Below are 24,576 nucleotides of genomic sequence, written 5' to 3'. Positions count from 1 at the left end.
GGAGACACAATGGAATTCCAGGATGGTTTGGGTTGGAAGGGACCTTAAAGATGATAAGGTGGTGTTGGGTCATAGGTTGGACCTGATGATCTGAAAGGTCTTTTCCAACCTAGTTCTTTCTGTGATTCAGTGTTTCTGTAAAAACCACCCCCTGCTATGGGAAGGGACACCCTCCACTCGACCAGGTTGCTCCAAGCCTGCCCAAACTGGCCTTGGTTGTTTCCAGGGATCCAAGGGCAGTCACAGCTATTCCTCAGTGATGCTGTGCTGGCTCCTTGCTCTTGGCACCAAAACCCAGGCTGAGGTTCTGCCTCATCCAGAATGGTGGCAAAACTGCCGTTGGCTCTGGAGTGGCCAGGAGGGTCAGACAAACAGTCGTGGGCTGTCCTGTGATCTTTGTTTGAAAGGACTTGGGAAGGTGTTGGAGCTCCAGAGGAGCAGAGAGAGCCCTTGAGCCCTGGGGAGCGTCACCCCCCCATTAGCAGACCTGTCCCTCCCCTTGTGTTCATGCAGAATGACTCCAGTGGCCCAGCCAGGATTTTGAAGCTGGGGAGACATCATGAGTTACTGGAGGAGGCATCTGGTGGTGGTTCCAAAGCTCCTTCCCTGCCATCTGTGGGTGCAGGATCCAGCTCTTGCCAATTCCTTTGCTGAACAGTGAAGCAAATGCGCGGGGAATCATTATTCATGCAGATGATCCTCACAATTCAATAGAGGTAATTAGGGGAATGATGGAGGAAATTAGCACTTTCTGCGGGTTTATTAATATTAATAAAATGATTCCACGGTTAAAAATAATAATAATAATATTCATAAAATAAATACATAACTGCAGAAGAGCTCTGCCCAGCTACTAAACACCAGGCTGCTCCAGGCAGGAATCAACAAGCAGCTGGAATCAGTCTGCTGGCTTCTTGCCCCTCTAAAGATGGAATCATAGAAGTCAGAATCAATTGAGGCATATTTGGGGTAATTTCTCATTTCCAACATTTATCTTCCACATTAGGGAGAGGAGCTGAAGCTCAGCAAATCCTTAAGGCTTTGAGAAGTTGAGGGACTTTAGTGTGCCAATGGTCTTGAAAACAGGATGTTTTCTGAGAGCTGCTGATGGGACAAGGGTGAGGGCTTCAACATGAAAAAGGGCAGGGATAGATGGGATATTGGGAAGGAATTCTTCCTTGTAAAGGCAGTGAGGCCCTGGTACAGGTTTCCCTGTGGCTGCTCCATCCCTGGAAGTGTCTAAGGCCAGGTTGGACAGGGCTTGGACAACCTGGGGTAGTGAAAGGTGTCCCTCCCCATGGCAAGGGTTGGAAGAAGATGGGCTTAGAGGTCCCTACCAACCCAAACCATTCTGTGATGATCCTCTGATTCTGTGACTGAGGCATATTTGGGGTCATCTCTTGTTTGCCACTTTTATCTTCCCCATTAGGGAGAAGAGCTGAAGCTCAGAAGATCTTCAAGGCTTTGGAAAATTGAGTGGCTTGTCTTTAACGTGCCAATGCTCTTAGAACCAGGATGTTTTCTGAGTGCTGCCTCTGATTCCTGTTGTCCTCTTGCTTCTTCCCCTGCTGTGTACTGCTCCTAGCAGGAAAAGCATCCTCACATCTCCACTTGCCATGGAGTTGGTGTAACGTGGCTATGGGTACCCATTTCCAGATTGCTCTCTCTGTTGTGTTTCCCATTCCCATTCATGTAGATCCCAGCAGAGGACCATGGATCTCTGCCCCCCCTGTCCTGTGTACCCTCAGGAATGCTTTTCAGCTCCTGTGCTGATGGTGTGCTAGATGTGCCTCAGGATTTGGAGGACATTATTTGCACAGGGTGAGGAGATTATCAAATTAAAGACAGCACAGAATGCTATTAATGAAAATACATGACAAATGTATTTAAACATGTAAAAATTTAATTAGGATTTTTATTGTTAAAGTCTTGCTAGAAGTGCTTTCTGAAACCCTCTTCTTTCTGTGGAGACCAAGGCTGCTTCATTTTCTTGCATGCTAAAGGAGGGTTTGGGGTGAAGAAGGGAATAATTGTACCAAATGGCTTCTGAAGAAGGCAACAGGACTTTTCCTTTGGATGCTGGGTGTGGCACGTGCCCCGGCTGGACCCCTGGGAATGCCTGTCTAGGCTTGACTCTTTTAGAAGGGCATTAATGAGGTTTTGCAGGATCAAAACATTTCATGGCCTGCGAGGGACACCTGGGGAGCTTCAGTGTCAGACTGAGGATGTTGCTGAACTCTGAGGACGGCAGCAGGCTGTCAGGAAGGGCAGGAAAACCCCAGATGGGCTGATGGACTTGTGGCTCCTCCATCCATGGGAGATGTGCAAGCCCAAAAAACTTACAGGAAGAGTAAAGAGAAGGAGCTCAGAGCCTCATGGAGCTCCCAGGCTGTGTGCTGCCTGCCCTTTCCTCCTCAGAACACCTCTGATCTCCCTGCTCGGAGCACTGGGGAGCAGCTCTGCTTGTTTTGACTCTGCAGGGAGCTGGGAGTTGGCCAGGAACAGCTCTCCTGGCTGACCCGACTGCGCCGGCGCTCCCGAGCTGGGGATGCCAGTCTGGTGGGTGGTGCCAATTCCCAGAGCCTTCTCCTGCTGTCTTTATTAAATGGGAAAAGATCAGAGCAGTTGAACCCTTTGCTTTAATGAGAGATTGCATTATATTAAACGGTAATTGCAAAAAAATCAGTTTCTATAATTAAAAGGAGACCTCACAGCCAGGCATGGAGGTTTTCTGCAGCTCCAAAGATCTCCATCTTCAGCATCTTAGTGCTGGGGATCCTCATGTTCTCCGAGTTTCTGTGTTGCTTATGGTCAGCAAGAGCCAGGATGGCGACTGGGGTGGGATTCCCTGTCCCATCCACTCGGGAGCCATGCCCAGGGCTGTATATCCTGCACTCCAATGGCAGAGCTGGTGAGGGGAGGCAATTATTTCCATTCCAGAAGAATTTGCAGGGCTGGCAGTTTTAAGGAGGGGGAGAAAGCAACCCCATCTCCCAACTTGTAAATTAAGCAGATCTGGTTGGGAACTGTCACCGCAGGAGAAGAAATATGAAACCTCTGGGGTCATGTATGCAGAGTAATTTTTCTGACTGTAACTCTACTTAAAAGTAAGGATATGATGGAAATGCTTAGAGCATTTTAAATGGACCCAACAGGGATCTGCTTCAGCTCCAGTGAAGTCTGTGCAGACTTTATTGGGTGTTGGCTTACTCTAAACTAGCTAACACCAGAGTTTAGTGCGTGACTGAGGAATAAATTGGTTCCTTCTCCTTACTAACTGAAAATACTCTCAGATGAAGGAGAAAGACCCGCCTTATTTTAATATTTTGGTGGGATTTAAGGCATGAGAGCAAGGAGGTTGGTAATGTTGAGGAGAGGCACTGGGGTGCTTGCTCCCCACCTTGGGTCAGGGTTCTCCACACAGGACTCAGGATGGATCAGGTCTCCAAGTGATGGAAACCTCCCAGGGGTGAAGCTGACCTTGAAAAGCATCAAGGATGTCTGTGTGTCTGTCAGGCTCACTGCCCATGTGAGGGAATACATGACAAGGCTCGTTTTAGGGAGTGGAAGAAAAATCCCTCCACAGAAGCTCAAAATGTGAGCCCACGTGAGCCTCCCCTGGGAGTCAGTGAAGGCACTTCCAGTCCCAATTCTGCTCCCAAGGTTTTCCCTCTCTCTCTAAAGTGGCTGAGCAAAGCCAGCCTGGTGAACCCTGTCAGAGAAGCCCTTGGAAAGGAGCTGTGACCTTGAAGCTGTGCATGGGTGGTGTGTTGGATTCTGGGACATGCTGCATTCAGGGAGTTCATTGAGGGGGAAGAGCAGGAGAGATGCACCATGACCTCTCCCTGACATGCAAGCCTTGGGAATGGCAGGGTTTTCCTCCCAATTCTGAATTTGAATTCCCAATTCTAAAGACCCCACTTGGCTCTGCTCTGCTCCAGCCCCATCAGCGAGACATTTGAAGGCTGGTGTGTGTTGGTTTCTGACAGGTGGAAAAATGAGTGTGCCAAGGCAGAGGCAGGAGGATCCCAGGGGATGGTGAGCAGAGTGATGGCTGCTTTGCTCCTTGGTGCACCCTTTGTGAAGTTTATGGAACCATTTGAGACACGAGAGTGTCCCAAAGTGTGTTGTTGCAAGGTGCAGACAAAGGGAGGAGGGAGGATTTGGGGCTCACCTCAGAGCAGTGAGCTCCCTCTGGGTGGGGGTGCTCCCACCTGCCTTGGCCATTCCCTGGGGAGCAGGATGGCTGAAGCAGGCACACCATCCCCAGCAGCAAATGCAATTCCCTTGGGCTTGATTGGAAGGGTGCAGCCAGGGCAGGGTGTGCTCCATCACAGAGTGGCTCAGTGCAGAGCCAGGCTGGCCAGGTGGCCTCGGGACAGCTCCTCCTGCTCTGGGGTCAGACATCCCCTTCCAGGGAAGGTTTTTAAGCACCCAGATTGCAGTAGGCAGATACAGGGAATCTGCTGCTTTTCTGCTTGCTTAGGAGCATAAGGAATGCTCCAGATTATCACCCCAGAAGGAATTAATAAAGCTGGGTTTGCTGGCTGATTGAGGACTGGGCAGCTGTGAGTGCATTCCTGTAGGTATCCATGAAATGTAACCGATAGATGTTCAGGATTGAGGTGTCATAGGAGGAAATCTGGATGGAGAGGAGAGTAACAGCCAGCCCAGCTTTTCCTTCTCCCCCACCTCCCTTCTTGCCTCCCCTGGATTTCTGTGGTGTGAGATTTTTCACCCTGTGCACTGGAAACAATATCTTGGAGCAGCTTTGGAGCCATTTGTTTTCCCTTTAATTGGCTAGTGGGGAGAAAATAACGAAGGGAAGTCATGCAGGGGAAGTTCTCATCGGTGCCATTTTTGGCAACAGAGTCACAACATCCTAAATTTATTTATTTAATTGCATTATTAAAAGTATAAATAAAAATAAATCCAGGAGAGCAGCCGGATCTATACTTTGCATCTCTAAAATAGAACCATAAATGCCACGGAGCACTGGGGGAATGATTTATTAGCCTGTTATCGTGAGTGACTGGGACGCTTTCGATGGAGTCCTTGCTAATTTCTAACAGCTGCATTAAATCACAGATGCTATCAGCTATTATAAAATAATCACCCAGAGCTCTGTGAACCAGCACAAGCCCAGGGTCAGTGCTGGAGCTCTGGATTTGTTTCACATCTCAGCCCCTCCATTTCCTGCGAGGGTGGGAAATAAATAGGGCTTGTAGCGGCCTCATTTTATCATCCAGGAGTTGACAATAAATAAAAACCTCTATAAAACTTTTTTCTAAAAAGAGGTTTCGAACCAGAATTTGCAATGAGAGGAAACCTGATTTTGTGCCGTGTGATGTCAGGACTCCAGGGTCCTGTTTCTAGTTCAGAAAGGGAACTGAGTTTGCTGATTTATGGGGCAGAGGGAGGATTTCAAGGGTTTGGCTGCAGACAGGGCTGCAAGGAAGGGAGCAGGTCCTGGCAGTAAGAAACGTCTGTCAGCTCCTCCGCCTTTGCTCCTCGCTGCTCTTTCAGACGAGTCACTTAAATTTCCCTGCAGCTCGACTGCCTTCCTCTCCTTTGACAAATAACGTGTGTGTTTATGTGCCTGGGCTCCGGAGGGGGTTAATACTTGGCCTGGAAATCTCTTTAGAAGTGCCAATTTGTAGCGACAGAGAAACAACAATGAATAGAAGAGCCTGCGAGGACCAGGAGAAGCGAGCGAGCGGCTGCTTATCAGGATGGTGGCTCACAGAGCCGGCTGCAATAGCAGGGGTAGTTGTAAAGGGTGAAGAAGATGGGAAGGAAAAAAAAAACCAAAACCACAAATAAATAAAAATAAAGCAGTTAGGAAGAAAATGCCTCCCATCTGCAACACTCGTATTTTTCTTGACAGTTTTGCTTTATATTAGAGCAGCTGTTTAACATGACAAACGCTGGCTTTAATAACAAGGAGCCAGAGGAGATGCAGGGATGGAGCTCTCCGGCTCATCCTGCTCTCCCATGCTCTTCCTTGGGTGTGAACAGCCCCGGGCAGGCTCACCCTGATGTCCTGCACCACCTTGTCCAGCTTGGGAAGATCAGTTTGGACCCAGTGCCTGCTGTTTCAGGAACAGTCGTGGTTTTGAAGTGCTGTGTCCTTGTTTGAATTGGTGGGGTTAAAGGGGGTGTAAGGAAGAAGGAGCCACAGGGTTGTTTGTTTGTGGAGCAGCAGCTCCTGGTGACTACCTAGGCTGCTCCAAGCCATGTGTCCATGGGGAACAATGCTTTGGGGGGACCTGGGGCCTCCAGGATAGCTGTGGGTAGCTCTCTTATTTCCCCAGAGGTATTTGAGTTCCTTTGTCTTTTCCTACCTTGTCATTCTCTCTGCAAAACGGGATAGTGGCTTTGCAGCTTGCAGGTTGTTTCCTTCCTGCGGTATCGGGGATTGTCGGGTTGTCAGCAGCCTGGAGATAGCAGGGATTGCTGACAGCAAGCAGAACTCAGTCAGAGCTGTGCACAGAAACCTTGCTCAGCCTTTGAAACCGCAGTCAAACCCTCCCCCAAGGTTATTCTTCCTCATAAAACACTCTTAGTTTTGTTTGCTGCAAACCTAGATTTTAATCCCAGCATCCAGGCAGAGCTGGGCTTTGAAGAGAATTGGGTTGGAGTCAGAAGTGAATGGCTGAGGCCAGGCTGACTGAAACAGATGAATTAAAGCTGACCTAGGAAGATGGAGATGTTCCCATCCACACCCCAGCTGTGCCACTTGCATATTTATCTCATTGTGCCCGATACCACTGGGAATAAATCAGCAGTGAGACATGCAGGGAGCAGCTCTGCTGCCTCTGAGAGCAGAGACCTGCACCAGCATTTACCCACAGCTCCCATCAAACTCCCAGGGAAGTTTTCCAAAGCCTGTAGGAACCCAGAGCCTTCCCTCACCTAATGGTTTTCTCCCCCTCACTTCAGCCCTTAGAAGCAGGAATTTCAAAGTTGAAAAAATATCACCTGCACTGGCCACAGAGGGGAAGACTGAAAATACTGAGAATTTTTATTTCTCCTGGGACCTGCAGCATGAGCAGCCCAGGTAGTTCAGACAGGCTGAGAACAAGTGTTCAGACCTTTACCTGCATAACATGACTGCCAAACCTGCCCAGCAGTGCCTGGAGACAAGGGGAGCGTGGAGGGTGAGGAGTGGGAGCAGGGAAATTTCCTCCCCAGTTCTGCAGAGATCCCACCCAGCTCCCTGCAGCTCCCAGCCCTCCTGCCTCTGCCCCTTCCAGCAGCAGCACAGGCAGGATCTGAGGGCTCCCAGGAGCTCCCCAGCAGTGAGATGTTCTGGAGGCTGGTTTGTGTTGGTTGGTTTGGGAGAGGGGTGTGTGTGTAGGTGCGAAAATCCCAGAGTGGTTTGGGTTGGAAGGGACTCTCAAGATAATACAGTCCCACCCCCTGCCATGGGCAGGGACACCTTCCACTAGCCCAGGGTGCTCCAAACCCTGTCCAAGCTGGCCTGGAGCACCTCAGGAATGGGGCAGCCATTGACTGGCTGCCCTGGGTGGTGGTGAGAGCCCTGGGGACATTTGGGATTGTCTTGCTCAAGCTGAGAGGACCACGTTGGAGGGGATGAGGGTACATGGTGGGCAGAGGAACACAGGTGCTGCACTTCAGGGCTGCAGGGCACAAGCCATTCCTTCAGGAGAATACAAGTTTTCAAGGCCCAGTTTATCTCTGTGGAATCAGTCAGGCATGTTTTTCTCTTTATCTTGAAATCTTGCTGGTTTGGCTGCCTGCTGATATAAAAGATTTGGTTTGGGCAGACTAACCCTGAGTCTGAGCAGGGCTCCAGGGTGTGCAGTCCCTCACCTGTGCATCACACGAGGATGGATTTGCTGGGGGAACACCTGGTCCTGCTGCCCCCAACCACAGGAGTTGGTTGTGCCAGCCCTGCCATCTCCATGAGCAGAGAGGTTCTGGTGCCATCCAGGTGTGAAAAAGAGCAGCACACAGCGAGGAGGATGGGAAGTCAGGATTTTCCTTTCTCTCCCCTGTGCTGGGGACGCCGTTTGGAGCCTCCCAGGACATCCAGAGCTGGTGATTCCCTCTTCCAGCACAGAGTGTAGGTGGCACAGCTACTCTCTGATCATTCCTGCATCTCTGTATTCTGTAAATAAGCCCCGAGGCTACGCGATGGCTTCGTGTTTAGAAACAGGATAAACAGGGCAATGTGATATCTATTTATTTGTTCTTTTATTAGTTCAGCGCAGAGCTCACAGAACACTTTGTGAGTGTCTATGAAATGAGCCTTGTAATGTTCCCAGGAGAGGGGAGAAGCATTCCTGCTCCACTTGGCGGGTGAGGGAAGCTGAGGGTTCCTGTGTATCCATGGCCAGGGTGAGGCCGTGGTAGATGGATCCCAGATCCTGCTTTCCATTTCCAGTCTGCAATGGCTGCTAGGGTTCAAATGCATATTTAATGCCCAAGCTGTGCTCCAGAGCCCTTTTTCTGGTGTTTCTCCTACTCCTGGAGAATTTGGGAATGTGATTGTGCCTCCACACCTTGTCCTAGGGAGGGGTCATTAGGTACTAATGATGGAAAAACCTGTTAAACACAGACTGGCCCAAGGAGCTGTGGCTGCCCCATCCCTGGAGGTGTCCAAGGCCAGGCTGGACAGGCCTTGGGGCACCCTGAGATAGGGGAAGGTGTCCCTGCCCATGGCAGGGGTGGGACTGGATATCCTATGAGGTCCCTTATGGGGCACCCACATCTTCTCTGGAAATGACCAGCACCTCTCACCCTCACATGCTAACATCCACCCTTCCTAATATCCAATTTATCTCACCCTTCCTAATACCAATTGAGACCTGCCCTCTGTCAGGTCAAAGCCATTCCCCCTTGTCCTGTCACTGTCTTCTCCCCAGGGATGTGGGAAATTTGGGACAGAGCTCCTGAAAGCATCTCTTTGGCAGAGACTGGGCACTGTGATGGGTTTTTGTTGTGCTGTTTGGTTTGGTTTTGTTTTTTTCCAAGACAATGTCCTTGGTGAGGCAGCTTGAACTTTGGCTGCTTTGATATGAAAATGTTTTGGCAATGAAGAAAAATGTCACATGTCTGTAATGCCCCCCCCAACCCTTCCCTCTAAAGTTGGATTTTCAGGGAAAGAGACTGCACAGGAGTTGAAAATTTGCCCAAATGCACTAAATACCATCAGAAATGGCAACAAAAAAAATCTTGGCATCGCAGAGAAAATCTTAACATTTTGCTTTCCTTAGAAAAAAAAAATTTAAAAAAAGACCTAAATCATCCTGGATGGTTGTCAGAAATGCTTCAGGAAAATTAAATCTGTGTTTTTCAAGCTTTTAGGGTGATGTTGTGATGGTTCTGCTGCCCCTGGGTGTCCCAGCCCCTCCGAGCTTTGCTTGAGCAGCACCGGGTGTTCTCAGAGCTGGTGTTTTTTATTCCTTTAATGTTTGGTGTAAGGAGGAGGCTGCTTTAACTGCTCCAGGTGGGTGTCTGTGGAGCTGCCTCCGTTTTGGATTTCATTTGTCAGGTTTACACACCCTTTAAATGTGCCATATGCCGGGGTTCAGCCAGGGATTGCAGCTGAGCATTAAGTGTAGAGTAATCCCATTAAAATCCCCAGGGATTGCTGTGGGTCCTGCTCAACCACGACCTGCCTTCCCACGCTGTAATCCTGACTCCAGGCTGGGTCTGTGTGGCCTTGGGGGGGATTTTGTGGAAGAGGGAAGGATTTGTGTGTGAATTTAGGGCACAAGGATGGGGTTGGAGGGTCTACCTGGGCACTGACTGCTAAACCAGCCCTGAGCCAGTTGTAAATGAGGAGCCTGAGCCTCCAGTCTGGATTTTCTGCCCTTGGAGCTCGAGCACCACAATCAATGTGAAGAACAAGTTGCATTTTTTTCCCACAATTACCTCAGCAGGTTGTTTATTTTTTTTTTCTTTTGCTGAATTCGTGCGATAAAACGCATTAAATGTAACAGCACGGAAAATAAAAGTTCCGTTTGCAGAGAGAGCCTGATTTAGTCTGAAGATAAAACAAGATAAAACAACTGGAAAAATTAAGTGGGATAAATAAATTCTGCTGGGAAGAGGCTGAGGTGAGAGAGGGGGAGGTGTGTGTGTGGCAGTGGCCTGGCAGTGGTCAGTGCAGCTGTGGATCCCATTCCCAAGGCTTTCACCTGGGAAAGGGGTGATGCTTTGCTTTGTACCCCTTCCAAAAACTGGTGGGTGCTCAGTTTTGTCCCAGGACAATGAGATGTGATTCTCCCTGCATGGGGAGGGTGTGTATTCTTCCTGCCTGCGCTTGTGCTGTCTCTTTTGGGTGAAGAAATGAGAATATTCAGCAGCAAATGGGAAAAGCACAAAGCGAGGCTGTGGGGTGTGGGGGAAGAGGTGTTGGGATGGATTGCCAAATATGCCAGGGAAAAATTAGCAGCTGCAAGTGTGCAAGAGAAAGGTGGAGAAGAAAAGGGGCAGAGACAGATGGAAAGAAGGAGGGAGAGAAAGAGGAGGTGGGAGGAGAGGGAGGAGGGGATAATAGTGTGGAAAGAAATTAGTTAAAAATCTTATAGCCCCGAGCCCAGACTCCATCTGGAGGGTGCAGGGTACCGAGACACAGCTCCACATTCCCCATGGAGGTGTCACATATGTCTTGGCCAGGTAGGGTGGCTAAGATGCTCAGGATTAGAAATTCCCCGTGCCCCAGGAAAGAGATGCCTTAAAAGAGCCCAATTTTGTGAAAAAAGTGCCCGTGGCTGTCTGCCAGCTGGGGACCAGAGAGGAGCTGTTGTTGTTAAAAATCTTGTCTGGGGTTTCCAGAGGGAGCTCTGGAGAACTTCCACTTCCACCAGTGCTGGAGGGTGAATCCCTGGGAGCAAAGATTGCTCTTTGATTAAACAAGCACAAGGCCTCCAAGGGCTGCTCTTCCCTACAGCTCTGCCGGGTTTTTGCTTTCCTGGGTGCAGCATTAACCCCTTCTGTTTTGAACAAGGCTGAATGGCTGAGACACAGCAAAGTTCATCTCAGAGAAAGAGAAAAAAATAGGAAAAAAACGTTCTTTCCCATTATCTTTGCCTTAAGATGTAATTTTCTTTGCCTGCCGAGGACTGTGACAAGCACATGGTTTGTTGTGCCCACTGAGGGAAAAGCTGCTCTCCTAGGGTGAAGCACAGCTCTGTGGTACAGCTGTGTACATGTTTCCTAGCATTCCCCTACCCTGGCAGGTTTAAAAGGAGTGAGAAATGGTCCTTGGATCTCTTGTGGAAGAGGCAGTGTCCCAAAGGAGGAGGTGGCACTAGCTGGCCAAGTGTGCAGTGTCCCAGTGGTACTGCAGTCACTCCATCCCTCCCTGCACTGATCCCAGGGGAGCTGGACTCACTCCCTGCTGCACAGTGAGCATTTCAGTGTGCCCTGAGCTGCGTGGAGAAAAGGAAAATCATCTGGGAGCAGGAATGAGGCTGGGGAATGAAACCCAGCATGTCCATCCACAGGTCCCAGTTGCTGCAGGCTGCTTCCCAGTATGATGCTGGAGCAGCACTGTGGCTGAGCTGCCTCATGGCCCCCAGGCTCTGGTCCCTCACTAATTACTTCCAGGCCTGTACTCCTGACATTTGCAAGCTCCTGATTAGAGCAGCGAGGGAGAAATCTCAGAGGGAGAGGGAGGCTAAACTGCACCACTAATAAAAGCTGAGATTGACAATGGGCTGGGAGGCGACAGCCGGGGAGGTGCAGGGACTCGTCCTTGCCGGCTCAGTTTCTTCCTGAGCCTCTGGGATGATGAGAGAAGGTCAGGGCTTGTTAACGTCACCGTGAGGAGCAGGATCCGCCACTGCCATATGCCTGGTGCCCCCAGGACCCGTGCCAGCCTTGAGTCCCTCTCAGCCAGGCGATATTTTTAGCCACGGACCTGAACAGAAGCCACCATGTACAACCTCAGGTCTGCAACTGTCTCAGTGCAAAAGTGCCTCTGCCTCTGTGTCTGCTGACTTTGTGCTTCATGCAAATTTTGCAGCCTCCTGGATTTCAAGTTTTTTCCCCTTGCCCTTTTCTCTCCCACATCCCATCTCTCTCCCTTTGTTTGATGGCAGTGCAGTCTCTGTGGAGGTACCATTAACCCCAGCAGTGGGACTGGCACATATTTGTGATGGGGTGGCCCAGAATACCAAACCAAGAGAGGCTGCTCTGGTTCCCTGGGTGCCCACAGTGGCCTCTGGGATGAGCGTGGTTGAGCCACGTCTCCTGCAGTCTCCTGCACAGGCATTCCAGGCTGTTGGGTCCCTTCCCAGTTACTTAAATATGGATCACATTAATTTCCCAGCCCTCTCCCTCTCCCCTCCTTGATGGCCCATATCCCCTTACCTGTCTGTAGCAGCCACTTTAGTTCTCTGTCTGTCCATTTATTGCCTGCCTTTGCATCCATTCATGGATCCATGGCTCTCCTCAGTCTCTTTGTGAGGCAGACAGGCTTTTTCCCCTATAAATCTTCCCTCTCCTGGATTGCTCTGGCTCTGGCAGGCTTTGTGCTACACATGCTCTACGTCTACAGCTCCTATCCCAAGGGGTAAACCCCATTTCACCCAGTAGAGCTTGTGGTCCCTGCAGCATCCTTGTCCCCCGGAGCTAATCCTGCAGCTGGGTGAGGCTCAGCAGTGCCCATGGTCTCACTGCTGGGGGCTGCCATGGGTTTGTGCTGACTCCTGCTGCTCCCTCCCTTCCAGCAGGCACGGCTCCTCCGTGCCAGAGTGGAGCAGCTCAGGAAGGAGTGGAGTGTCCTTCCTCTCCCACCCTCCCCCCCAAAGAATCCCTGGCATGGGAGCAGCCAAACTGCACATTCAGGGTTAAGGCAACTTCTCAGCAGCTGAAGAGCTTTCTGATGGAAAACTCAGCCCTGCTTTTCTCAGTGCTTCCCTGGGCTCCCAGACTGCCCTATTTACCCAGGCTGCAGCGAGCATCCCTCTGGTGCTGGAGCTGGTGCTGGGTGCCAACAGACATCTCTGCAGTGCCAGCCCATGGCTCCTGGCTGTTTAGGGTCACTGAGTCCCACTGTCACATACAAAGAACCTGCTCTGCTGAAAATTTGGCTTGGGATCACTGAAAACCCCTTGCAAAACCCCTTTATCAGTTCTAACAGCTGTGTTTGGGGTCCTGAATTAGCTGAAACTCCCTTGTTGGTGGTTATTTCCCTCCTCCAGCCCCTGGAAGGGACAGGTTCCCTGGGTTACATCAGCAGAGGGGGCAGATGTCCTTTGGAGGAAGGCACCCAGCCAAGGTCCAGCCTGGCTTGGGCTGAGGAGCTGTGTGAGGAACACTGGCAGTGCAGGGTTAGTTTTCTTCTGTGGGCACACACAGGTGTGTCTGGATGGTCACCAAGGTCTTGGTGCCTTCAGCTGCTCTTTGAGGAGATAAATGGCGGTCTGTGGATGTTTCCAAAGGAGGAAATTTGTTGAAATTTATTGGTGATGCTCTGTTGTGAGTGGCAGGGTTGGAAGCCCTTGGGCTTCCTCATTCAAGGATCTCAGTGACAGGAAGCAGGGACAGGACAGGAGATGCTCTGGAGCTGTCTTACACCATCCCATGGGGAAAGGACGTGAAGACAGGACCCTGTTTCTCACAGGGAGAGAGAACGGGAGCCAGTCCCCCACAGGGATATGCATCAACAGGTGGAGGCAGGGAAAGATGCTGCGGTGGGCGAGGGTTTGGGCAACCCGCTGCTCTTAAGGGCAAGCTCGGGGGTGCGTGGCGCGAGAAGAGCCCTCTCTGCAGCGGGGCTGAAGCGGGTGAAGGGTTGGGGGTCCCTCGGCTGGTGGCGGCCCCGCTCCCTGTGCGAGAACGCGGCGCGGCGGGGGTTAATGTGCGTGTCCTCCTGCGCATCCCGCCCCGCTGCCGCCCGCCCGCCCGCCCGTGTGCGGGGCTCGGGCCGTGCGGGAGCCGAGGCGCCGGGCAGCGCTGGAGCCGCTGCCATGACAACCCCGGGGATGCTGCCGGCCGGGGCCGGGGTGCTGCTGTCGCCGCCGCCCCCCCGCATCCCCCCCGCACCGCTGCTCGCCTGAGCCGCAGCCGGAGCAGCCACCGGCCCCGCGGGGACTCCGAGACCCTCCGGACACAGCCGAGGAGCATCGGGGACATCGCCTGCAGCTCCGCGGGGAAGTTTCGATCTTGCGACAGAACCGGGATTTTGGGGAGCTTTACTGGGATTTTAAATTTTTTTGTATTTTTTTTTAAATTCTCCTTTCTCTCTGTGATTTAAACAAAAGCTCAAGAGCCGGAGAACAGCCCAGCCCCGGCCCGCTCTGTCCCCCCGGTGCCGATGCCGCCCTCCCCTTCCTTTCACAGACACTCACGTTTCCTCCGTGGGTTATAAACTTTTGATGCCAGATCTCCGCAGCGCCTGCCCAGCTGCAGCTGAAAGTAGCGTCTCCAGCAGCCACACATCTGTGACCTTCATCTCGTGCTCCGCACCTTCTCTCCTCCTCTTCCTCCTCCTCCCCCCGGCCCTCCCGTCCTCCTCCCTCGCCCGAGGACAGCGGGACTCCCTCCGATGCCGCTCGGCAGGCTCAGCGCTCGCAGCCAGCCTTGCCGGGGGCTCTCCTGATCTCCGTGGAGCTCCGCAGCGCTCGCCCCGGTGGTTTTGCTCCCCCCCATCCCTCCTCTCCACCCACCCCTTCCCCCTTTTCGCCTTGTCGGGTGTGTTTTTTGCCTGTTGGAAAAGTCCCCGCTGCCCAGGATGGGGGTCGGTGGGTGCTTGGCCCTGCCCTGGAGGTGCCTGGTCGTCCTCTGTCTCAGGCTGCTCTTCCTTGTGCCCGCAGGAGTGCCCGTGCGCAGCGGAGATGCCACCTTCCCCAAAGCCATGGACAACGTGACAGTGCGGCAAGGGGAGAGCGCCACGCTCAGGTAGGAGCAGCTGGACGGGGGCTTGGGGGGTCGGGGGGTCCTGCTTGCGGCTTTGGGGGATGCTCTGTGCCCGGCGGGGCTGCCGGAGGGTCCTGGGACCAGCTGGAGACTTTGCACGTGTCCCAGGGGCTTGTCCCCGTGGTGGCAGGGGACACTCCGGGTGGAAGCTTGTCCCCGTCGTGGTGGGGTCACCCCGTGCGAGCGGTTTTGGAGGAACGGATGCGCCGGTGCTTTTCGGGCTGCAGCGCGGGGCTGGCAGCCTCCTGGGGGGGCTGCGGGTGCCAGACGAGGAGACGGCGCAGGGGTTTAGGTGGCAGACAGTGAGTTAGTGCTGCCTGAAAATCCCAAAGTTGTGCCTGCGTGGGAGGGGAGGGGGGTCCGTGCTCCCGGCACCGGTGCCAGCCTGCGCTGCCAGCGGCTTTCCAGGGCTGCGATGCCTCCGAGGTGTCAGTGTTTTCCTCGATCGCTTTATAGTCTCTGCACGAATCCGTTAATATCAAATCAATCTTTTACTCCAGGGGTGCATCTTATGAATTCTGATGGATGCTTTCCCCTACGCTGTTTGCTGTAGGAGAAACACAGGCGGCTGATATGCAGATGGGTCACTCCTGTGCCGCACAGCCCAGCCGAGCATCCCTTTCATTCCCTGAATGAGTTACAGGTGTACGCGGTGCTGTGCTCAGGTAGCACAGCAGCTCTCCACAGGCATCGCGGCCAGAGGAGCAGCCCAGCCTTTTTTTGGGGGGCAGTGGGGCGGCAGTGGGTCTTTGGGTCGTGGTGTGCGTGCTTCAGGCAGCCCCGGGAGGACCCGAGCCGGTTAATCCGGGAGCTGTGGGACTGGGGGAAGGAGCTCGGGGGTGGTGGGACGTGAGCGTGGAGCAAGAGAGCTCGGAGGAGTTTGTCTGCTTTTCCTGCACCAGCGAGCAGCGTGTGCCCCTCACCCGAGGCTGGCGGCTCCCTCGCTCAGACCCGGAGGAGCAGGGCTGCAGCAGAGAGCAGCTGCTCTTCCCAAAGCCAGGCACGGGGATGGCACAAGCAGAGCCTGGCACGCTCTCCGTGAGCAGCCGAGCCGGCGCAGGGCTGAGGAGCTGGTGCTGCTTTGAGCAGTGGGAGCTGTGCTCACCTGGGCGGCCGGGCGGGTTTCCGTGCCTGAGGTGGGCTTTGTAGGGAGAAGTGTTTGGTGGTTTTGAGAATCAGGCTCTGGCTGAGGCTCTGTGGGTTCCATGCTGTGGAGGGAGGTGTTGGTTGCCTGTCTGCCCTCTTCCCACCACGCTCACTGCCAGACTTTGGGATGCTGTCCCTTTTCCTGCCCGCTGGGACACGCTTGTCATCACCCCGTGTTCCTGGGGGCTGTGGCACAGCTGGAGAGCAGAGGGCTGTCTCCTTGTGCTCTCCCTAACTGAACTGCAATGATGATTAACCTGAGCTGTGTGAGCACGGCGGTTTAAAGAAGGACGGTCCCCCAGAGAGGTGCCTTTGGCCCTGGTGCTCTTTTCCTCGCTGTTGGAACTTGCTCTGCAGTGAAGTGTGGCTCTGGGGCTCTCGGAGGCAGTGCTGGTCAGAGCAGGATGGGTGGCTGTGCCTGCTCTCTGGGGAGCCCCTGCACGTCCAGCCGAGCCTGCTGCCAGCAGAGGGCTGACTTGGATCTCCGTTTTTATTTATTTTTTTTTTTAATTTCTTGTCTTCTGTCCCCTTTTTTGTGCTGTTTGCAAGAGGGGATGTTTGTGAAGCAGCCTTGGGTGGGAGACTTTAGCCTTCCCATAAGAAACTCTGCATCCTCCAAGTGCTGACATTTAGGGGAAGCCCCTGCCCCAAAAGCACCTGGTTTTATCCATTTCCCCCTTGGCATCTGATCCTACCCAGGTTCTCCAGGGCATCTTTTACATGCTCTTACCCTCTCCCTTCTCCTCCTCAAGTCCAGCTTTCCCCTGCTGCAGGCAGGTTTCTGCCTCCAGCTCCCATTTGCTCCCAGTCTGCTCCATCTTTTCTTGCACTGCTGTTTCCCAGTGGTCCTTCTTTTCCTTCTTCTCCCTGTTTCCCTGCTGCTGCACCTCTGCAGCCTCTGGGTGGCAAGCAGTTTTCTGTCTTTCCTTGGGATCTGGAGATGGGCAGGGAATTGCACACAGCAAGCCAAAGAGGTGGCATCAGTGGAGGGTTGAAGGCAGGAGGACAAAGGTGGAGCATCTTGAGGATGGGGCTGATGTTTATTTGCAAGCTGTGATTTTCTGTGAAGATCCAGGCAGGGAAAAGTGCCCTGGGAAGTCTTTCCCAGTGAGTGGTGTAATTGCTAAATGGTGCTTTCTCCTGTGCACCCACAGGAGGAGGTGGTGGTGTCCTCTGCTGTCCTCTCTGCAAGTGGCACTTTTCTTGGGGCTCAGACCAAGGAGTTGGGCTTGGAAAAAGTGAAGATGTAATTCCAGTGTGCAGCTTTTGCAGAATTAGCCCCAGTCCTGCTAGGTCTGGATGGCCAGGTCCTCTCCCTCGTCCTGGTGGTGAGATGGGCAGAGCCTGCAAATCTCCTTGGCTCCTGCAGGATTGGTGGAAGCTCTTTGCTTTCCAAGATCAGACCTTTAACCACCCCTTGCATTGCAGAAAGGAGCTGGGAGAGTAAGTGGACCTACGTCAAAGTGGTGGAGGAAACCTGGAGGCTTTTCAGGCTGCTGTGGGTTTCCTGTATTGGATTTTGGGCGCTTCCATTTCCAGCTCTCCACCCTTTTTCCGAGGGAGGCTCAGCATAATCCTTGCAGAAACTCAGGCTCCATCTACAGGCAACTTGCAGGTCATCTTAGATCAGCAACAAATAATTTCCGTTTTAAGCAGAGATTGTTGGTAATTCACTCCTTTTTATTGTAAGAACAAACAATTCCCATAATAGTCAGGCACCTTTCCTCTCCTGAGAACTAAAGGCAGTATGGAAATTCTCTGTGCACTGTAAAAAATCAAACCAAACTGCCTCTTCCCTGCTCAGGAACACAAAGCTCAGGTGTTGAGATGGCAGGAGTACCTGATGTCCCCACCAGTGTGGAACATGCAACAGACCAAGGAGCACAATGGGAACCACCAGGGATGGTAGAGATGGTCACTTTTTAATCTCAGCTGGGATTTGATGTGGAAACAAGGATTAAGTTCCTTCTTTTGGGAAGAGTGCCATTGAGTCTTGGCTTTCTCCACATGCTGCTCGTTGGATGCACGTCCTAGGGTTGCTGTGGGAACATCACTGGCAGGTCATGGCTGCCCAATCCCCATGGGTTGATGCTGCCTGGAGACTTTGGCTGGGTCTTATCCCAGCTGCATCAGTGGTGGAAGCATTTCCATGAGCCAGAGGGGAAGCTGTGGCAAACATTCCCACGGTGTTAAAATGGGGATGGAAATGGGATCGTCCCGCTGTGCCGCCAGCAAACCAACCTTTACAGCAGCCATCAGTACAGTTCATAAAGACATCACCCACCAGCTGCTCAAAATTTCAAGGCTTTATAGTTTTATCTATATTCAAGAAATATTGTTGGGCTTTTTTTTAAGGGAGAGAGTGTGTTTTAGAGGTTGGAAGGATTAGCTGGGAGATGGGGTGTGCTGAGTTTTCTCCATGGCTGTCACCACAGGGACACCAGGACTTAAGGAGGCCCCTCTGTTGCACTCAGCCTCAGTTTCCCCATCTGTAAAATGACCCAGCAGCAGTGGTTTATCAGTGATGATTAGAGTACTCATAGAATACTCATTAGGGTACTCATAGGTGATGTTAAGGCAGGTACAACTAGGTTTTTTCCAAACTAAATAATACAGAGCTGCTTTATCTCTGTATATAAGGGCAAATTTTCAAGTCAAATCCCCTGGGCTTGTCTGCTTCTGGTGAACCCATGGCCTCTCCTACTGCCTGTCCATGGAGGAGACCAAGAAGTCAGGCTAGCTTTGCTCATGCACATCCCAGACTCTGTGCCTGGCTGTATTCTGTCAATTAGCAAGTGTGAGAACAATTCCAATTAAAAATAAAAAGCCCGAATAAAACATCATGAGATGCTGTTCTTCCATTTATTTTTGCAATTATGGTTTTAATTATTTCTGACAATGCTGCTTTGATTCTTCTTTTTTTCTTTTGGTGTAATAACCTACCGCAGTCTATTTTCCAGCACGCAACAAGACCTCAGTAAAATACAACCAGCAGGAGCAGGAGGCAGGACCACAGTCTCCAGGCACAGGTCTGGGAAGTCAGGAAATCACTTTTTTTTTGCCTCTTTTACAGTCAAACCGCTGATATTCCGTGTACCTACCTGTTAATGGGGGTTGTGACACTCACCTGTCGCCCTGCAGCAGCAGCCACGGACCCGGCAGAGAAAAGAAGCGTTAATGCATCCACATCTCTGCTGTTAAATCCTTGCTGGGGAGCAGGAAGAGAGTCACTGCTCTTTGTGTGCAAATGCTAAAAGCGTGGGGATTAGCGCAGAGCAGATTAGTGAGGACTTGCTCCATTGCTGCCCCTTCCTTCCCCCCCCTCTCCTGCCCAAAAACTTTTCTGGAGCAGCTAAATATATACCTGCCGTTTCCAAGGTAGAGCTCTCTGCGTGGCGGAGCTGTAATTGGCGACTCAGGGAAATTACAGCCATGGATTCTGGCATTTGGATCCTCCTGGCTGGCATAATAATTTCTCCCTAGGTAGCTGGTATTTAACTTGTCTTATCTGCTCCTGATAGTTGTAATTACAGTGCCCGCTAATTTCGCTGTAATATTGCAGCCACTGCAAGGGTGGTTGGAGAAAGGTCAGGGGGTTGCAGGAGGGCTCCTTCCTCCCCAGCCTGCTGTACCAGTGATGCTGCCAAAATGCAGATGCTGAGCCCATGGAGCTGGTACCCTGGCTGTGCCCCTTCCCACCTTGGTGGGGCTGGAGCAGCCTCACAGCCCCTGCCACCCCATTGTCCTTGTTGGCATCAGTGAAGGAATGTGCTGGAGGGAGCTTTAAGTCCTCGTGTCTTTTTCTGTGGGTTGAATATTGGTCTTCAGCTCATATCAGGGCTGGCTGGTTTGTGTGAGGTCACTTCTTGGGTTGTGCAGTGAGAGGCTGGTTGTCACTGATGTTTGTTGGTCCTGGGCTGGTTGTCCCTGGGGGAGGTTGATGTTCCTTGTGGTTCATTGTCCCTCAGGTTGGTTGTTCCTGAGATTGGTGTTCCCTGCAGTTTGTTGTCCCTGTGGCTGACTGTCCCTGAGATTGGTTGTTCTGGGATTATTGTCCCTGAGGTTGGTGTTCCTTGTGGTTCATTGTCCCTGAGGCTGGTTGTCCCTGAGGCTGGTGTTCCCTGTAGCTTGTTGCCCTCAACACTGGTTGTTCCTGAGGCTGGTTGTTCCTAGGCTGGTTGTCCCTGAGGTTGGTGTTCCCTATGGTTCGTTGTCCCTGAGGCTGGTGTTCCCTGCAGCTTGTTGCCCTCAGCACTGGTTGTTCCTGAGGCTGGTTGTTCCTAGGCTGGTTGTCCCTGAGGTTGGTGTTCCCTATGGTTCGTTGTCCCTGAGTCTGGTGTTCCCTGCAGCTCGTTGTCCCCAGAACTGGTTGTCCTTGCTCCAAGAGCACTGTCCTGCTGTGCGAGGGGAAGATTCAAGTCTGGCTTTGAGGAGATTCAGGGGTGGCTTTGGGGAGTTCACCTTCAGCCAGCAAGGCTCGGGCTGCTGCCTGTGCCAGCCCTTCTCCTGCTGAGCCAGCACCAGGCAGGTTTTATGTGGGTGCAGGGCTGGGCTCGGTGTCAGAGTGCTGGGGAGTCCTGCTGACACAGGCTGGAACCACAACACTGGGGGTTTGCTGCAGAAAATGCTGGTTTTGAGAGCACAGCGAGCTGGTGGGGCTCTGCAGAGGGAGGAGGGGACCCTCACTGTCACATCTCCCAGGGCCAGGATTCAAACCCTGGGAAGATCCTCTTGTCTCGTAAAAAAACCCCACCCCCCACGCTAAGTTTTTAAGCTCCACTAGGCAGAAATATTTCCAAGTGGTGATATTTACCTCCCGGGGATGAGACTGAACTGTTGGTAATCCTGCACTATAGGGTACAGAGATCTTTTTGCAAGGATAATAAACTCCCTGGTAATAGCTGTCCTTCCCCTGGATCACGCACACTCCTCCAGGAGCTCAGGGCTTTGTTTCTGGAACAGGATTAGGTGTTAACGCTGCAAAACCAAGTGGGGGCACAGTGGCTGTCTTTCACATTCCTGCTTTCCAAAGAGTTTCTCTGTTCCCCTGACTGTTCTCACAGTTTGCCTTCTCCTTGCATTCCTCAGCCCAAAACCACGGATGCTTTTTACAACAGCTGGACATATTGTTTTAAGTGATAATCTTTAGATACTGCAGCCTAGCAGACAGTTCATAAGAAATATCTGATTCAGTGACTATCACTTCTTCCTCTGTCCTTGTGAGCAGCCTTTGAGGGTTAGGATGTGCTGTTTTTTCTTCTTTTTTTTTTTTAATGAGAAAAATAATTTCCCCACAGCCCCTGTCAACAATTTTTACCCTGTAATGGGTTGTTTACTGCAGGTTGGATTTGATATGTAGGTCTTGTCTTTCCCGACAGAACCCTTCAAGGTCGGCTCTTCAGTGCAAAACACTCACATTTTATATTTCTGTTTTCCTATGAATATTTCCCAAGATTTGTTTAAAATGAGTTGTTTCCATGACTATGCTCACTTGATGGACTTGTTCCTTGGGATACAAATGGGTCTCCAAGTCTGTTTCTCTGTGGAGGGGGAGGATAATGAGAACAACATCTGTTGTGGTGTAAGCTATAAATTTGAGATTTTTTTTCTCATCCTATAAAAGATCAGCAAATTGTGCTGATGCTGATGAGGTACTTTGTGCCATCTCCAGTGCTGATGGGTTCAGAGTGGGGACACTTGAGGACATGTCACACATCTTGCTTTCCCTTCTCGTGGTGGGCCAAGGCTTGTGTGTGGTGTCGCCTCCAGGCTGGAGCTGGAGAGAAGAGGAATGGGACTCCAGAAGGGAGAAAGTGGAAGAAGTGAAAGAAAAGTTGGGAAGGGGGAAAGAAAAATGTCAGGTGGAAGAAGGGAGTGGGTAAAGGTAAAACCAGGGCGTTGCAAAGGGTGCACCAAAGAAAAATTCACGACTGGTAACTCTCAGTGTGTGAAGTTCAGCTTTGAGGGATGAGCTCCTAAATTAAAGCCCAGCAGCCAGCACAGAAATGTGGGGGTTTGGCTTGAGCCAGTTGGTACCTGAGCTCCAATGGGATAGTGTATCCCTTCACTGGGTTTTTTATACCTTCTCCCTGTGTGTGCATGTGTGCATGTGTGTATATATATATTTATATAAAAATCTAACAAATTTCTAACCCATATAAATCCAATTACCCATGTTTTGCCTGCAGGGAGCAAGGGAGATTAATGTTTGGTATTTTGGCAGGAATGTAAAAAGAAATAGGTGGTAATAACAATGAAGGCTCATAAAAAGGAGCCGATAGTCGTGTCTGTGCCCGGAACTCGGCCGTAATTCTCCTGGGGATTTGTCGGCAGAGTGCCCTGCTCCCGTGGAGGGGCAGGAAAGAGCCAGGAGTGCTTCCTGGGCACTTGAGCATCCATCCTGCCAGTGAAGGTTCCATTAATGCGATAATAATAGAGGCTGATAAAGAGAAATGGTTTATGTTCCCAGGGCACCTTCTTGTGACAGATCCTGCTCTGTGTCAGGCTCATAGGAACCACAGGAGCGTGCTCCTCTTTATCCCTGTTTCACTGAGAGGCGAGTCCCAGAATGGAGGATGAACATGGAAGGAGAGGAGGGAGCTGAGCTCTTCTCCACCCTCTGTGATAAGTCTGTGGTGGTGCTGGTCCCTGCAGGACTGGCTTAGAGTGACATGGCCTGGGGAGTTTCAGGCAGGAATTGGGAGATGTGCTGTCATCAGCTTTTCTCCACTCAGAGTCCTTTCCTGCAGTGTCTCCTCCCTCCCCTCTCATTAACCCAGGTGCCTGAGATGCCTTTTCCTGCAGCTCTCACTCATGGGACAGTAGCTTTGTTGGAGGATCAGGAGTCACTGCAAGCCTGTTCCCACCTCATCATATCACTGCTTGGCCTTGTCCCCTCATGCCCATGGCCTGTCCCATGTGGTGCCCACAGTCAAAGAGGCTGTTGTGGCAGAATGCTACTGAGTCACAGCTTTCTCTGCATGTTGCTCATTGGGGTTCCTGTGGGGGCATTGCTGGCAGGTCATGGTTGGCCATCCCAGTTGGTTGATCCTGCCTGGAAACCTTGGCTAGGTTTTATCCCAGCTGCATCACAGTGGTGGAAGCATCTCCACCGAAGGGCTGCAGGTGCTTGAGCAGAAGGTGCCTACCAGGCACCTCCACTCCCTCAGCGTCAACACTTGGGAGCCAGTCACTCATCATCCTCCCCTGACACCCTCGCTCTGGTGTCTGGGTGACTTCCCTCTGCTGTTCTTGTCCCCTGTGTCGTGGGTGGCACCTGCGCTGCTCTGAGCTGTCACCCGTGGTCATGCATTAATCATGGTTCAGATATTGTGTCCCTACAGCAGGTTCAGCCTTCTCTGCAGGCTTGCATCAGGCTCTTTGCTCTCCGTTTATTACCACCACCGGTTTTATAACCCACTTTATCAGATGACTTTTTTTCCTTTCTTAAAGAGCATAACCCATGAGCAACTCATCATTTCCGAGAGAGGGAGAGTGCCGTTAGCGGGAGAGCAAGGGCTCCTTGCTCGCACCTGAAATGAGGAGCCTGCTTTACCATGGTGTTGCATTTAATTCAATCAAGGCAGTTAAAGCCAAGATTTAAAGTCCTTTGTGTGATCACAGGAGTTGCTCTGATGCGGCAGCAGGTAGAAGGAAAGATTGAGCCCATTTCTGAGGAGACTCAGAGTAACTGTTGGCAGCAGCCAGGCCTGGGGCTGACTGCGGCAGCGGCCACGGTGGGAAGCTCTTAGCATTCACAGCGCGTCCCATCTCTGTCTCCGTCACCCTCTCACCCTCCCTGCTCCTTCTCCTCATCCCCATATATTCCTTTAAGTAGAATTGATTCATTTGCCTTTTTTTTTTTTTTTTAACTGGGGGGAGGGCTGTTTTTAATTAATATTCTTAACTGTATGATAATTGCACTGACTGGTCCCATCGCTGTCTGAGTCACCCTCTCCTCCCTTGTTCTTGCAGGAAGGCTCTTTGGACTTAATTAAAGTTAGGGATCCAGGGCTAGTGGGAACAGCAGGAGTCTTGCAGGATTTTTGATGAAATGATTGCTGTGGGGGAAGTGGCTATTTCCTACCCTAGCCATAGATTGTGATGCTGAGACAGAGTTACGACCGTCTGGTTTGGCCACCTGCTTCTGCACGGGCTGCTGCATTCTCATCCTGCATTTCCCACCCTGTGCCCACAAATCCCTTCGGGACACCCCAGCCCTTTTTCTGGGGTGAGAGGCGCTCAATTTCGCAGTGTTGTCCCCGCTTAGACACATCCCCTCCTTGTGTCTTGGAGCAACCCTGTCTGAGCTCCCCGTGCCTGACACTGGTGGGGTGTTGCAGGTCGTGGTGGGGAATTTTGGAGAGATAATGGAAAAGCTGCGTGGACTCAGCAGACCTTTTTCATCTCTGGTTTCAGTGCTGGTGCTTGCAGACAGCACTGCCACCAGAGCTCAAATGCAGCCCAAGCAAGAGCTTAACAAGCTCCGAGAGCTGTCCAGAAAGTTATCCTGACACCAAGTGACAGACTCTC

At 51.7% G+C, this 24,576-nt stretch overlaps 1 protein-coding gene across 5 annotated transcripts in view; it reads left to right on the top strand.

The window, feature by feature from the left end:
- Positions 1 to 24,576, top strand: part of LOC132338024 (opioid-binding protein/cell adhesion molecule homolog) — a 295,262-nt gene that overhangs the window by 174,073 nt on the left and 96,613 nt on the right. For 2 of the 5 annotated variants that reach the window (XM_059867156.1, XM_059867155.1), the window contains exon 2: positions 14,796 to 14,880. In XM_059867156.1, coding sequence (XP_059723139.1) covers positions 14,796 to 14,880 — 85 coding nt within the window. Of the gene's footprint in view, positions 1 to 14,106; positions 14,881 to 24,576 lie in introns of those variants that run through there. The other 3 variants (XM_059867157.1, XM_059867154.1, XM_059867153.1) reach the window with 3 other exon arrangements.

Source organism: Haemorhous mexicanus, chromosome 24, assembly GCF_027477595.1.
Source record: "Haemorhous mexicanus isolate bHaeMex1 chromosome 24, bHaeMex1.pri, whole genome shotgun sequence".
In the NCBI taxonomy this organism is placed as follows: Eukaryota; Metazoa; Chordata; class Aves; order Passeriformes; family Fringillidae; genus Haemorhous; species Haemorhous mexicanus.
Note: the sequence above shows the minus strand (reverse complement) of the source record. Positions and strands in the feature narration are given on the sequence as shown.